The sequence below is a fragment of the Meleagris gallopavo genome, chromosome 4 (assembly GCF_000146605.3).
Source record: "Meleagris gallopavo isolate NT-WF06-2002-E0010 breed Aviagen turkey brand Nicholas breeding stock chromosome 4, Turkey_5.1, whole genome shotgun sequence".
Lineage (NCBI taxonomy): Eukaryota > Metazoa > Chordata > Aves > Galliformes > Phasianidae > Meleagris > Meleagris gallopavo.
Genome location: NC_015014.2, coordinates 55,555,877 through 55,569,293, shown reverse-complemented (window position 1 = coordinate 55,569,293; position 13,417 = coordinate 55,555,877). Strand labels below are relative to the sequence as shown.

Genomic DNA, 13,417 nt, shown 5'->3' with positions numbered 1-13,417 from the left:
CTTGCCTTGTCATTATCTTCTGCACTCTGCACAGGACTCCATGCCCACGAACTGCAGATGCCCAACAGCAGCTCCATCAGCGAGTTCCTCCTGCTGGCGTTGGCAGACACGCGGCAGCTGCAGCTCCTGCACTTCTGGCTCTTGCTGGGCATCTACCTGGCTGCCCTCCTGGGCAACGGCCTCATCAGCACAGCCGTAGCCTGCCACCACCGCCTGCACAGCCCCATGTACTTCTTCCTGCTCAACCTCGCCCTCCTCGACCTGGGCTGCATCTCCACCACTCTCCCCAAAGCCATGGCCAATGCCCTCTGGAACACCAGGGCCATCTCCTACGCAGGATGTGCTGCACAGGTCTTTTTCTTTTTGTTTTTGTTTTCAGCAGAGTATTGCATTCTCACCATCATGTCCTATGACCGCTACGTTGCCATCTGCAAGCCCCTGCACTACGGGACCTTGATGGACAGCAGAGCTTGTGCCACCATGGCAGCAGCTGCCTGGGCCACTGGGGTTCTCTATGCTCTGTTGCACACTGCCAGTACATTTTCTCAGACACTGTGTCAAGGTAAAGTTGTGAACCAATTCTTCTGTGAAATCCCCCAGATCCTCAAGCTCTCCTGCTCAGAATCAGACTACCTCAGGGAAACTGTATTTCTTGTGCTTAGTGTTCTTGCTGTATTTGGGTGCTTTGCTTTCATTGTTGTGTCTTATGTGCAGATCTTCAGGGCTGTGCTGAGGATGCCCTCTGAGCAGGGCCGGCACAAAGCCTTCTCCACATGCCTCCCTCACCTGGCCGTGGTCTCCCTCTTTGTCACCACTGACTTTCTGGCCTACCTGAAGCCCTCCTCCATCTGTTCCCCATCCCTCAACCTGGTGGTTTCATTTCTGTACTCGGTGGTGCCTCCAACTCTGAATCCCCTCATCTACAGCATGAGGAACCAGGAGCTCAAGAATGCAGTGAGGGACATGATGTTATGGACACGTTTCAGCAGGAATGAACTTCTCATCTGTCTCTACAAATGACTCACAGTCTGTCCTGTAACAGGCCTATATTATGTTTTTTAATGTTTGTAATATTTATTTATATTAGTAGATACATTTTTCTTTGCTGTTCATATATTTATGTGTGTGTGCAATTATCATTAGTGGTTACCGTGTTCCTATACAAGTGTTTGGCTTCCTACCACTTCCACTAAAGTATCACCCTGCTCTCTTTCTCCTGGAGCCCATATGGGTCAGTGCTGACTCTCCCAAAGCCTCTGCATCTGCAGGGTAGTGAGATGCCAGCAGGTAGCATGGAGGCAGTGGGGATGCAGCAGACCCAGGACAGGAGACGGAGGAAGATTCCTCAGGCATACCTGTGCACACACAGTGCCTTTGGAAATGCTCCATTGTCATTCCAAGCATTTTGCACACCCACAGACTCCCAGGGAGAGGATTTATCAGCACTCATCCCTGTCCACCTGGGTCTGCTGCCCACTCTGATCATCACGACCAGCACAGAGACACCCATCAATGGCCAAACAGATCAGAGGAGGGATGGGGTCTGATGGGAGTTGATGCGCTCATGAAATTTCCCTGAAGAATCAAGTGTGACCAGGACCCCTATGACCTTGCTGCTGTTGCTCAGTCCCTGTCCCAGGCAGAAGTCCTCTCCCAACCCTCATGCTGGCCATTACCCCAAAGTCAACCCTGGTACAAGAAGAGCATGGTGGGGGACAGAAGGAGCACCAGGATCTGGTTGTGACCGTTCACTGGATAAGCCCTCTGCTCAGTCCATGCAAGGACGGCAGCCTCTGAGAGCCCACAAGAGGAGGGAGCTGGGAGAGATGATCCTGGGGCCCTGGAGGCCCCCCCATGCCTGTGGGGCCATGAAGCAGGGTGCCTCAGGGCACAGATCCAGCAAAGTTTCCTGTTGCGTGAACAAAAAGGAGACACTGCCCAAGGAAGCTACCACCAGACCCAGACCTCATGCCAGTGGCTCCCAGCAGCACTTTTCACTGTAATCTGCTGAGGGCTGAGGGCTGAAACGGGACAACTCCACATTCCCCTGAGCTCAATGCCTTCAATGGCGAATGGGCAGCCCTGGCCCAGTCCATCTCCTGGCCCAGACCTCAGCAGAGCTCAGAACAGGACTGGCTGAGAGCTGTATGGGACATGATGGGGACCTCATAATCAGCCTGGAACTCAGCGCCCAGCTGTGCTGTGCTCACCTTGCCTGGCTCCCAGGTGCCCCCCATGCTGCTCTGTCTCTGCCCCTCCTCAACAGGATGGGGGAGAAAACACAATTCAACAATTCCTGGGTTGAGGCAAAAAGCGCTTTATTCTTTCCTTGCTGTCACGGAGCTAACTAGATCAATCTATGCCTGTGACAGGGGCCCCCCCAGCCCCACAAAATGAGAAGGAAAAGGGAAAAGGGATAGGGAGATGGGAGATGGGCTCAAGGAAGGGAAAAAAAAAAGAAAAAAAAAACAGCGGCAACAATCTATGGAGGAAAACTTATTTTACTAACTGATATCGGAATGCAAGATAATACAATATAATATAAGCTAATTGAAATTGAGACTAATAAATCAAATAAGATAGGAGAGAGAGAGTTCTTAAGACCAAGTCAAACCTGAAAAGTTTGTTAGGAAAGCAACCTCCAGCACCCACTGCAAGGAAGTAAGAGACCGCCCCACCCGGAAGGGCCAGAGCCCATGACTTCCATCATGTGTAGGGATCCGTGCCTGGAACTGGAGCATTAACACTTTAACTCCCAGTGCACTACATGATGTTTTGATGTGGAATACTGAGAACCAAAAAACATAAAATCATGACATTCCACCCCTTACTCTACATCACTACATCATGTTTAATATACGTACATATAAACAAACAAACAATGATTCAAATGCATTACACACACATGTCTATATACATACACATAGAATTACTGACTGCCCTCCCCCAACATCAAATTCCCTTCTGGTACACATTGAACATCCCCATCTTTCTCCATCACCCACCAGGTGGACCCAGGTCCCTGGGCAAAACAGTTCCACAGAGGAGAGGTTTGCCCTTTCCAGAGGCTGGAAGGACCCAAACTGCTTTTCCCAACATATTCTTTACATGTACAACAGGGACTTTATCTCCCTCTCTGGTATGTAGGGAGCTGGATTGGGTAGGACCATCACGATTGATAGATCCTCTGGTGTTGACCAACCAGGTGGCTTCTGCCAAATGCTTCTCCCAATGCTTAAATGTTCCACCACCCATTGATTTCAGCATAGTTTTTAACAACCCATTGTAGCGTTCAATTTTACCAGAGGCTGGTGCATGGTAGGGGATATGATAAATCCACTCAATGCCATGATCTTTGGCCCAAGTGTTTACAAGAGAATTTTTGAAATGAGTCCCACTATCTGACTCAATTCTTTTTGGAGTGCCATGCCGCCACAGAATTTTCTTCTCCAAACCTAATTTGGTATTTCAGATGGTAGCGTGGGGTACTGCATACGTTTCAAGCCACCCAGGGGTTGCCTCCACCATGGTAAGCACATAACATCAGTGTGAGATCGTGGCAAGGTGATATAATCAACCTGCCACACCTCCCCATATTTGTACTTGTGCCATCGCCCTTCCCCACAGAGAGGTTTCATCCTCTTGGCTTGTTTAATTGTGGCACACGTGTCACAGTCATGAATAACTGTGCAGTAGCATCCATAGTTAAATCCACCCCTCGATCTCTAGCCCACTTATATGTCGCATCTCTTCCTTGATGGCCTGAGGTCTCATAGGCCCACCAAGCTAGAAATAATTCACCCTTGTTCTGCCAGTCCAGGTCAATTTGAGCCACCTCTGGTTTGGCAGCTCGGTCTACCTGATGGTTATTTTGCTGTTCTTCAGTAGCCCAACTCTTGGGCACATGAGCATCCACATGACGCAGCTTTACAGCCATATCCTTTATTTGGGCAGCAATGTCTTTCCACAGGTCAGCAGCCCAAAAAGGTTTACCCCTCCACTGCCAGTTATTTTGCTCCCACTGCTGTTACCACCCCCACAAGGCATTTGCCACCATCCATGAGTCAGTATAAAGATAAAGCATTGGCCACCTCTCCCGTTCAGCAACGTCTAAGGCCAGTTGGACAGCCTTTACCTCTGCAAATTGGTTCGATTCTCCTTTCCCTTCAGTGGCCTCTGCAACTTGTTGTGTGGGGCTCCACACAGCAGATTTCCATCTGAGATGCTTCCCCACAATATGACATGATTCATCTGTGAACAGGGCAAATTTCTTTTCATTTTCTGGTAGTTCACTGTATTGTGGGGCCTCTTTAGCACGCGATACTTCTTCTGCTGGTGATGTTCCAAACTTTTTACCTTCAGGCCAGTCCATGATCACCTCTAGGATTCCTCGATGGCTGAGGTTCCCTATCTGAGCTCATTGTGTAAGGTGTAAAGTGCAAGTAAAATTTGGAGTAAAGTGTGAGTAAAACCCGGTCTAAAGTGTGAGCAAACCCAGAGTAAAGTGAGAGCAAACCCTGAGATAGCTTGCTTTCAGGGTAGGCTTTTTTTTCAGCCAGCAACAGTGCTGCACTTGTGCTGGTAGGCTGGCAGCTTGTCGGCAGGCTGTTGAGTGTGCAGAGTGGGGCTGGCACTGCCCACTCTTAACGTCGACACTTGACCCATAGTGGTAATCTTTCAATAGCCTGAGGGGAGGCTCTCTTCTGCCCACAGAGAACAGCGAGTTGTTGCTGCCTGCTGAGAAGAGGGAGGATAAGTCTGTGTGTGAGCACAGCCCATGCTGCCTCTATGGTGCTGCAGCTGTGGGTGTGGGAAGCAGGCCAAGTGGCAGGGTGTGTAAGTGTTGTACCTCTTGGCTCAGCAGACCAGCTTTCCTCATGGCAGACTCAGACCACAGGCTTCATCATGGTCTCCACAAGACAGCGGGATTACTGCAGGAAGACGGTGGTGACTCAGACAGAGGGAGTCTACACACTTTTCACGGGGTTTACTTCTGCTCTTCTTTGGTATTTACATTTTACTCTGGGTTTACACGCAGATTACACCAGGTTTACTAACACTTTGAATTTACTCATTGTTTTCTTTGGGTTATCTCACACATTACTCCAGGTTTACCCTTACTTTCCTTCTGGTTTTACTCACACTTTACACCAGGTTTACACACACTTTACATTGGGTTTACTCCATTTTACTTGGGATTATTCTTATTTTACTCCGGGTGTACCCACACCGCACTGCTGATTTTACTCATCTTTAGTCTGAGTTTTACTCACAGTTTACCCAATGTTTACACTCACTTTACTCGTAGCTTACTCTGTTCTTTCTCTGGGTTTTATTGACACTCGACTCCAGCTTCACTCATCTTCCATCGGCTGCTGTTAATGGTGACATGCACTGAAAGGGGATGCTGTGCTTTCAGGTGCCGGGTGGCTTTTGTTAAATCTGGGGTTGCATTGGTGTGGGAACAACTCCGTCCCCGCAGGACTCACCTGGCCTGCTGCACATGCCCTCATTGCCAGGAACTGTCAGACAGCTCTATGCCAACCTGCATGCTTTGCACTACTGCAGTTTTCCACCAGGGTTTGTTGCTGTTGTTTTCTGTAGCTGGTGACTATAAAGGTTTTTTCAAGATAGACTCTTCCTGGATGCAATGTCAGCCTTTAACTTCCTTCTGCTTAGCCCTAAGTACACACTTGATAATTTACCCTTCAACCCCAATTGTCTTCAAACCTTTCAGGTTATTCATTGTGAATTTCCTACATGGCAGGTAAGTCAGAGCATTCCGTACTTCTCCCTGTTGTACTTCACTGTAGAAATATCCTTTTGTTTATAACACTTACTACACACGGAATTAGGATCAGGGATTATTGCCCTTACTTGCCCCGTGTGCCACTGAGGCTTTTGCCATTTGTATTCAGTTAAATCATAGAATTCTTGTAGTTGGAAGGGAACTTTAAAGGCCATCTAGTCCAACAACCCTGCAAAGAACAGGGGCATCCACAGCTTGATCAGGTTGCCCAGCGCCTGGTGCAGCCTGACTTTGAATGTTTCCAGGTATGGGGCATCCTCCACACCTCTGGGCAACCTGTTCCAGTGCCTCACCACCCTCACTGTAAAACACTTTTTCCTTGTATCCAACCTAAATCTCCCCTCTTTAAGTTTGAGACCATTTCCTCTTATCCTATCACCACAGACTCTGCTAAAGTGTCTGATCCCTTCTGTCCTGTAGCCTCCCTTTATGTAAAGGCCGCTATCAGCTCACCTTGCAATCTTCTCTTCTCCAGGCAGCACAGCCCCAGCTCTTTTAGCCTGTCCCCATAGAAGAGATGTTCCATCCCTTGGGTCATTTTTGTGTTGTTGTAACAGGTCAGAGTCTCTCCTGCACTGAGGGCTCCACATTTGGATGCAGTACTCCTGGTGAGGTCTCACAGCACAGAGTAGAGGGTCACCTGATGGCCAGGGTACGGTTGGCTTTCTGTGCTGAGGGCATACTACTGCCTCATGCAATGATGATTCTCTGCCTCTCTGCTTCTTTCATTCCCTGACTGCATGCCAAGGCACACAGCTGCACAAAGAAGCAGTCTGTCACTTGTTGTCCCGCTTTCTTTTCATCCATTGCGTAACTCGACAGTGGGGTTCCGCCCGTCAGTAATATCAAAGTCCAGGTGTTATCTCACCAAGGGTGGGGACAACCAGTGCTTGATCAGGAAGTGTAAGTAAAACTGAGAAGTAGCCCACAAAATCCTGCAGCAGCACACCCTAAGAGCGGCTCAGACCTGAGCTGCTGCAAAGCCTGTGGGCCCTTGGTGACCAGGGATGTCTTCACCTTCATCTTCTTCCTCTGAGGACTGAAAGAGAGACTCCTGTAGGTGAAGTCTGAGTCTAGGTTGTAATTTCACGCTGTTGAGCAGCAGGTCTACCAAAGGCTGTCCAGGTAAGTGAAAAGTCGGAGCTACTAATGATTCAAGATAATGAGAAAGATATGCTAATGCTCTATGCAGCTGCAAAATTGAATGTATTGGAAAATTGTGCTGCTTACTAAAATGTTTATCTCTGTGTATTTCTGTGTATGTGTATTTCTGACAGTCGGCTTGTAACCAGAACCCTGAAGTCTGTCCTCACTTTGCCAAGGATCCCAAAGTCAGATAAGCAGTGGCCCATGACAATCCCAAAGCCCTGACAGCCATTGGAGTGTGCACAGCTGTGTGTGAGAGTGGCCGGGACAAAAGCACTTGGGGAACTGGAATGATTCCAATGGGGAAGTAATTCATTCCATTTCAATGATTAAACATCTGCTGTGACTGACAAAAATCCACCAATTCCTACATGCATTGTTCCCTTGGTTAGGAATTGTTGAACTTGAGATGGCTGTTGTAAATATTTCTGCTAGGTTTTAAATGCTTTAAAATACTGTGAAATTTAAAAGAATGTGAAATTAATTTGCTTTTATAATTAAACAACTAGTAGTATTAGGTGGAATACCACATGCTGCATTTTGCTAACTGAACAAACTATGCTAAATCTAAAGAAGTCAAACGTGACATAGATATCATTCAGCTACGTGTTCTCACTTTCCACTAAATGGCTCAGGAATGACTGCCAGTGAAAAGTTTAACAGCCGATTCATCTTGCTAAAATGCTTATGTAATTTGTCCTCCTAAATTTTACAGTAATAATAAAGCTCTAATTATTACCACAGCACTGTAACAAGTCCTCATGCTGAAGGAATCCCCAGAAGAATCTTTGTGTCCCCATAGAGTCAGGTGAGAGGGGTCTTGGCTGTCCTGAAAACCTCTTGCTGTTAAGAATCTCATCCCCAAAGTCTCTCAAGCACCTCTCTGCAGCAGAGCTGTGGTGCACGATGGCATCAGGAGGCAGTATAGAGAACGCAGTGACCCGTCTACTGTGGAACACCCTGAAGGTCCTGGAGGAGCATGACTTCCAGAAATTCAAAAGGGAACTCAGCAAGATCCAGCCCAAGGAGGGGTACGAGCGCATTGAGCTGGAGAGCGTGGCAGGGCTGTCACCAGCTGCACTTGCCACCCTGTTGTACAGCCACTATGGGCGGTCCCACTGCGTAGAGGTGACAGTGGAGGTGCTGAGAGCCATAGGACAGGTGCAGCAGGCCGAACATCTCCTGGACATGCTGCAAACAGGTGAGCTGGGGGAGGTGAGGTCATGGCAGCTCTGAGTGACTGAACTCATCCTCCTCTTCTCTGCAAGGGGAAAGGTTTGTTGAGAAGAACAAAGAGTTTCTAACCCAGCAAGCCTATAATGTGGAAAGGATTATCGAGGAACTCCTCCAGGAAGGTGTACTGAGCTCCACGCAGCGTGATAGCATCATGGCAGAGAGTACCAACCAGAAGAGAATGCAGAAGCTCTATGAACTTGTGCCAGTGTGGGATGCCACAGCCAAATATTGTCTGTACAACGTGCTGAGGAGAAATACTCTCTCCCTCTTCTTGCAATATGCAGGTAAGAATGAAACTCGATTATCTTCACAGTTGAGAAAAGCCTTCAGGAGAAAAGGAGGACCACAGGGACATCTACACACCGTTGTACTTGGGATGGACAGGAGGCATTTGTGTGGGAGCTATTGCTCAGCAACTGCAGAAGCAAGTAGTGGAGGGTGTAGAGAGCACATGAGGAAGTCCCATTCTTGTACCACATTTCTGCAGAGGTAATTCTTTAACCTTAGATTTATCCAACTCACCACTGTTCCACTCTAGGAGATGAATTGACCCTCTACTCCTCGGCATTTGAAAGCTGGATAGTAAATCTGGGTGAGTTCTGAACTGCTCAACACAGTCATCCCTTTGTTAAACTGCATCATCTCCCCATAGTCCCCTCCTGACCCATTCTGTGAAGTAATGCTGGTTAAAATGGACAAGTTTCCAAACAGTCCTTGGCTTTTGGTTACCTTCCTTCAGCTATGTACTCAGTGCAGCAGGATGCCCCTCTCATAGGCCACAAATGCATTCTCCTTTTGCTTTACTGCATTTCTTTAGTTAGGATCTGTTTTGCTCTGCCCCAAGCAGCCTTCCCCAGGACCTCAAAGCAATCAGCTCACTCTATATTTCTCTGCCTCACTGCCATCTCTTCTCTCCTGCAGATGCCTGGATGTCTAATACACAAGGTGAGCCCTGAGCTGCTCAGCATCGTCACTTCCTTTGCTGAACTACATCACTTTCTGTACAACACCTCCCATCCCTCTAGACATACCCTTCCAGAAGCAGGACTGGCTTGTGCTCTTTGCTTTCTCCCTCTGCATGCAGGTCAGGGACCTGGCTCCAACAGAGCTTTTCAGGTTAAGAAAGTCAGAAATATTTCTGACAGATACATTATCATGATTTATCACAATAAGACAGCGATGCGTAAGCGAAGCAATGTGTGAGGCCTCCAATCAGCCAATGATCACATAGGTCAACCAAGATCAATTCAAATGCCAGGCTCTCCTGGCATTTAAGATATCCAGGGATCTGGATAGTTCTTGCCTTTTGACCTGTCTTATGCATTAATGATGCCAGGATAATGAGGGAAATGGCAATGCAGGAGGGACAAGAAGAGGCCATTGCAGCTCTTGGGGCCAGAGGGAGATAAACGCTCACTCCTTATCTTGCAGCTTTATTCTACAGCACAGCCTCAAAACTGAGAGAGCAGGTGGGAAAGCTGTTTCCATTCACAACACCTGCAGGTTCAGAAGACAAGCCTTTTGATGTGGAGAGCAGCAGTGGCACAGGCTCAAGTCCCAAATGCATGGCATGCTCAAGTCAAGAGGTAAGCTGCTGTGCTCTCCTGCTCATTTCAGAGTGGTTTTCCAGGACACCCTTGCACATATCTGTCTCTGGTGATTGCTCACCAGGGATTCAGATCCTGGAGCACTTCTTTCGTGAAGAAAGCCTGAGAGCATTGGGTTGCCCTGAGAGGTTCCAGAGTCTCCTTCCCGGAGGTTCTTCAAAATCCTGCTGGACTTGGGTCTGAGAAACATGCTCTGGGTGGCCCTGCAGGAGGGTTTGGACCAAATCATACAATCATGGAATGATGTAGTTTGGAAAAGGCCTCTAAGATCATCAGTTCAAAGCACAAATGTAGACCTGTCTGTGACACAGAGTCACAGCATCATAGAACTGGACAGTGGTAGAATAATAGCATCACAGAATTTGTAGAATCATTTTGGTTGGAAAAGAGACACATGTTCTAGTCCAGTCACCAACTACTACTACGAGTCCACTACTGAACCATGTCCCCAGTCATCACATCCACATGTCTCTTAAAATCTGCCAGGAGTGAGGAATCCATTAAACCAAACCAGCCCCGATACTGAGCCTAACCCTGTCTGTGATTCTGTGCTTCTTGTTCAGGAGGACGGGGCAGAAGAAGTGAAACCAGAGATTACTGGGGGCAAAGATGGCAAGAAGGAGATATACAGGTGAGCACCTGGCAGTGGAGAGTGCCCTGCCCTGAGCACATAGTCATACAAAAAAAAAAAAAAAAGACAGAGTGATTCCACAACCCAGTGTGTCCAGCCTGCAAGATCCTTTCTTCTCTCCTTCTACCACTCTGCAGAGCTCATTTTCCTCGATCTGGCTTCTTCCGATGCACTGAGACAGATCTCAAGTTCTTAGTGAGGATGGCCACCACGATTGAGTATGAGTACTCCTTCTGGGAAAGTCACCTGCCTGCAGGGATCCCCTCTGAATGGATGGAGGCCGGACCCGTGTTTGACATCCGTGCTGAACCACGCGCTGTTGAGGCCATTCACCTGCCACACTTTCTGTGTCTCTCAGGTACTGCAGGTAGATTGAAGGCTTGGTGGCTGAAACAGCCCTGGGGGAGAATGCACCCGATCCCCGGTCAGATGAGTCAATCTGTGACACATTATGTCCATTCACAGAGAGGAAGTTAAGTGTGTCTGAGATGTGTATCGGCCACGTTGTGGATGGGAACTTGTATCTGGAGAAGCCTGATGCAGTGAGGCCATTCCATGCAGTGCTGAGAAACCCCAGCTTCTCACCTATGGGTGTCATCTTGCTTTCAGCCTCATTCCCCTTCATCCCTGTGCACTGCCTTGTGCTGCTCTACCGTGTCATCAGGGCTGCAGACATCACCCTTCACCTCTACCTCATCCCTAACAATCATGGCCTGGAAAAAGTAAGCACAGCTTTGGTTTCTGATTCAGTTTTGTGGTCACATGTAGGAAGTAAAAAAATGGTGCCTCCTGGAAGAGATTGGGATTGTGAAGCGCCTCTGGCAAACAGACTCCCACGAGGCACTACTGGGACCTTGCTCTCCTGATCTCTTTGTAGCTCTTTCTCCTCACTTGGTCTCCTTGCCCTCTTCTTGTCTCTCCCATCACCATTTCTCTCACCACGCAATCATTTTGCAGGCAGTGGAGAAGGATGAGAAGAGACGGGGCCATTCCTTCCTGGTGGACAAACCTCCTCACACCTCCCGGCCACTGAAGTTTAACACACGGTACCGCGTGTCCAGTCCCTCTGAGGCAGAGATAAACCCCCAAGTATGTTGGATCTTGCCCCTCATGATCACTGTGAGGGATGGCATCACCTTAATGCACCGACCCGCCTCTGCCAGGAGCTGAAATTCATCTACCTGACTTCAGACAGCCGCCAGCTCTACACCGAGATCTACAGCAAGGACCTGCAGGAGGGAATGCAGCTCACCTTAACAAAGGCGTCACAGGAGGGCAAAATGGAGCACAGCCCACTCTGGGCCACCTTCCTGAGAGCAGGTAGGGAGGGCAGGATGCAGCCCCCAGGTGAGGTCTTGAGGACTCATACAAGTTTGGGAAAGGAGCAGGGGGTGAAACATCTCTCACGGTGTGTGTCTCAACCTCCTGTCTTCAATTAATGTCCTCCATTCTTCTTGTTCTCCTCCAGGAGACATCAAGCCACCAGTTGCCTTTTCCACATCATTGTGCTCAGGTTTGTTCATCCATTAGGGTGGGTGGCTTTGGCCTGGAGGTCCAGGTCTTTCCCCATCCAACATGGAGAGAGGGTTTTCTTGCTCAGCATGGCTTCCGACACGTTCATGAGGAAATGTTTACATCCCAGTCCAACATCCAGGCCAATGGGACAGCATGAGGGCACAAGCCACATCCCCAAAATGCTTCCCATGGCTTTCCAATGAACCTGCTTCTTCCTGCCCCCCAACCTTGCAGATCCATCACTGACGGAGCACCAGCCATCCTCTTCTCTCCAGGCCCAACACAAAGGTGAGTTCTGGGCTGCCTTTGTCCTCACTAACCTGCCCCACAGAGCCACGAGAGGAAGGCCATGAGGGCACAATGCCAAAGCAGACAGAAGATCTTCAAAACCTAGATAGAGATTAAGAGGACCAGGATGAGCTTTACCAAGAGATTGTCAAACTCTATCTCCTTGTCCAAAGTCTCAGCTGAGGCAGGAGAGGTGATATGCCATGCCAGGGTCCAACAGAAGCAGAGATGAGGGTCCTTTAGTCCTAGTGCAGGTGGGATGTCTCCTGCTGAGCACGAGCATCCGACCACTCACCCATACCAGGGCTGCATTTTGTGGAGCAACACCGAGAGCAGCTGATCCAACGTGTAACATCAGTCAGCCCTGTCCTGGACCAACTCTATGGGCACGTCCTGACCAACGAGCAGTATCAGAGCATCCGAGGAATGCCCACCCCGCAGGAGCAGATGCGGCTCCTTTACAGCTTCATGCCAAGCTGGGATGTTGCCTGCAAGGATCTGTTCCTTGATGCACTGAAGAAAACCAATAATCACCTTCTCCAGGATCTCCAGGGGCAGTGAAATCCATCTCGGGGAGGCTCTGAGAGAGCACGGCCCATGGAGGATGTGGGGAAGATGAGTTCCTGGATGAGCTCTAAACCACTCAGGGAGTCCTCAGTATTTTAGTTTCTTACTGAGTACTTGGTTTCACCTTTACTGGGTGTGACCATTATGGGGCTGGAAGATTCTAGATTTGGGATGGGATAGGATAGGTGTTGTTTCATTATAGCCTCATTTCCACATGTGGAAATGGGTACACTGTTTTCTATGTAATTTGCTCTTACTGAGCATAAAGATCATTTCCAGGGCGATTTCCCTTTCTTGTCAACACCAGCACATTATCACATTTGGTACACTTGTGGTTAAATTGTTCCCTTTTCACTCATTCTTCCTATATTTCTGATCAATTATTTCTGATTCCTTGTCTCTGGAGGACAACATTGAGCCTGTGAACCCACTGTTTCTACCTTTTCCCTTGGTGGACTATGAGTGCACTGTCAGCAGCAATTTCTTCCACAGACCAAGAAGTGTAAGGTGACCCTTCTTTCAATCACCATTTGACTTATTTCATTAAAATTGACCAGTTTTGATTCAGCCATTTGATTCTTCAAATTCCCAAACACACCAGGGCAGGGAATTTACCTC

The 13,417-nt window shown here is 48.5% G+C and overlaps 2 protein-coding genes across 7 annotated transcripts; both read left to right on the top strand.

Moving 5' to 3' along the window:
* The first annotated feature begins 57 nt into the window (after positions 1 to 57).
* On the top strand, positions 58 to 1,020 carry LOC100549006 (olfactory receptor 14A16-like). The gene has a single exon (XM_003206654.1). The coding sequence runs from the start codon at positions 58 to 60 to the stop codon at positions 1,018 to 1,020; it is 963 nt and encodes a 320-aa protein (XP_003206702.1).
* A 5,395-nt stretch (positions 1,021 to 6,415) lies between these two features.
* On the top strand, positions 6,416 to 13,100 carry LOC104910812 (NACHT, LRR and PYD domains-containing protein 1b allele 2-like). Of its 6 annotated transcripts, none has more exons than XM_031553175.1 (16): positions 6,416 to 6,934; positions 7,087 to 7,262; positions 7,700 to 7,763; positions 7,848 to 8,156; positions 8,224 to 8,475; positions 8,730 to 8,783; positions 9,113 to 9,136; positions 9,623 to 9,777; positions 10,362 to 10,429; positions 10,567 to 10,796; positions 10,895 to 11,151; positions 11,387 to 11,518; positions 11,593 to 11,749; positions 11,898 to 11,942; positions 12,179 to 12,232; positions 12,537 to 13,100. In XM_031553175.1, the coding sequence occupies exons 4-16, from the start codon at positions 7,862 to 7,864 to the stop codon at positions 12,791 to 12,793; spliced, it is 1,980 nt and encodes a 659-aa protein (XP_031409035.1). In that variant the 5' UTR covers positions 6,416 to 6,934; positions 7,087 to 7,262; positions 7,700 to 7,763; positions 7,848 to 7,861; the 3' UTR covers positions 12,794 to 13,100. The 6 variants fall into 6 exon arrangements, with proteins under 6 accessions (XP_031409035.1, XP_010708651.1, XP_010708653.1 ...); XM_010710349.3 differs by having other exon boundaries at positions 7,845 to 8,156; XM_031553174.1 differs by having other exon boundaries at positions 6,417 to 6,934; positions 7,700 to 8,156.
* Positions 13,101 to 13,417: the final 317 nt, after the last annotated feature.

What these genes read in the sequence shown, in the direction of transcription:
- LOC104910812 (XM_031553175.1), top strand. Translation starts at nt 7,862, where the DNA reads ATGGCATCAGGAGGCAGTATAGAGAACGCAGTGACCCGTCTACTGTGG. An exon ending in AGGCAGAGATAAACCCCCAA is followed by an intron (nt 11,519 to 11,592) that starts GTATGTTGGATC and finishes CGCCTCTGCCAG; the next exon opens with GAGCTGAAATTCATCTACCT. An exon ending in GGCCACCTTCCTGAGAGCAG is followed by an intron (nt 11,750 to 11,897) that starts GTAGGGAGGGCA and finishes GTTCTCCTCCAG; the next exon opens with GAGACATCAAGCCACCAGTT.
- LOC100549006 (XM_003206654.1), top strand. Translation starts at nt 58, where the DNA reads ATGCCCAACAGCAGCTCCATCAGCGAGTTCCTCCTGCTGGCGTTGGCA.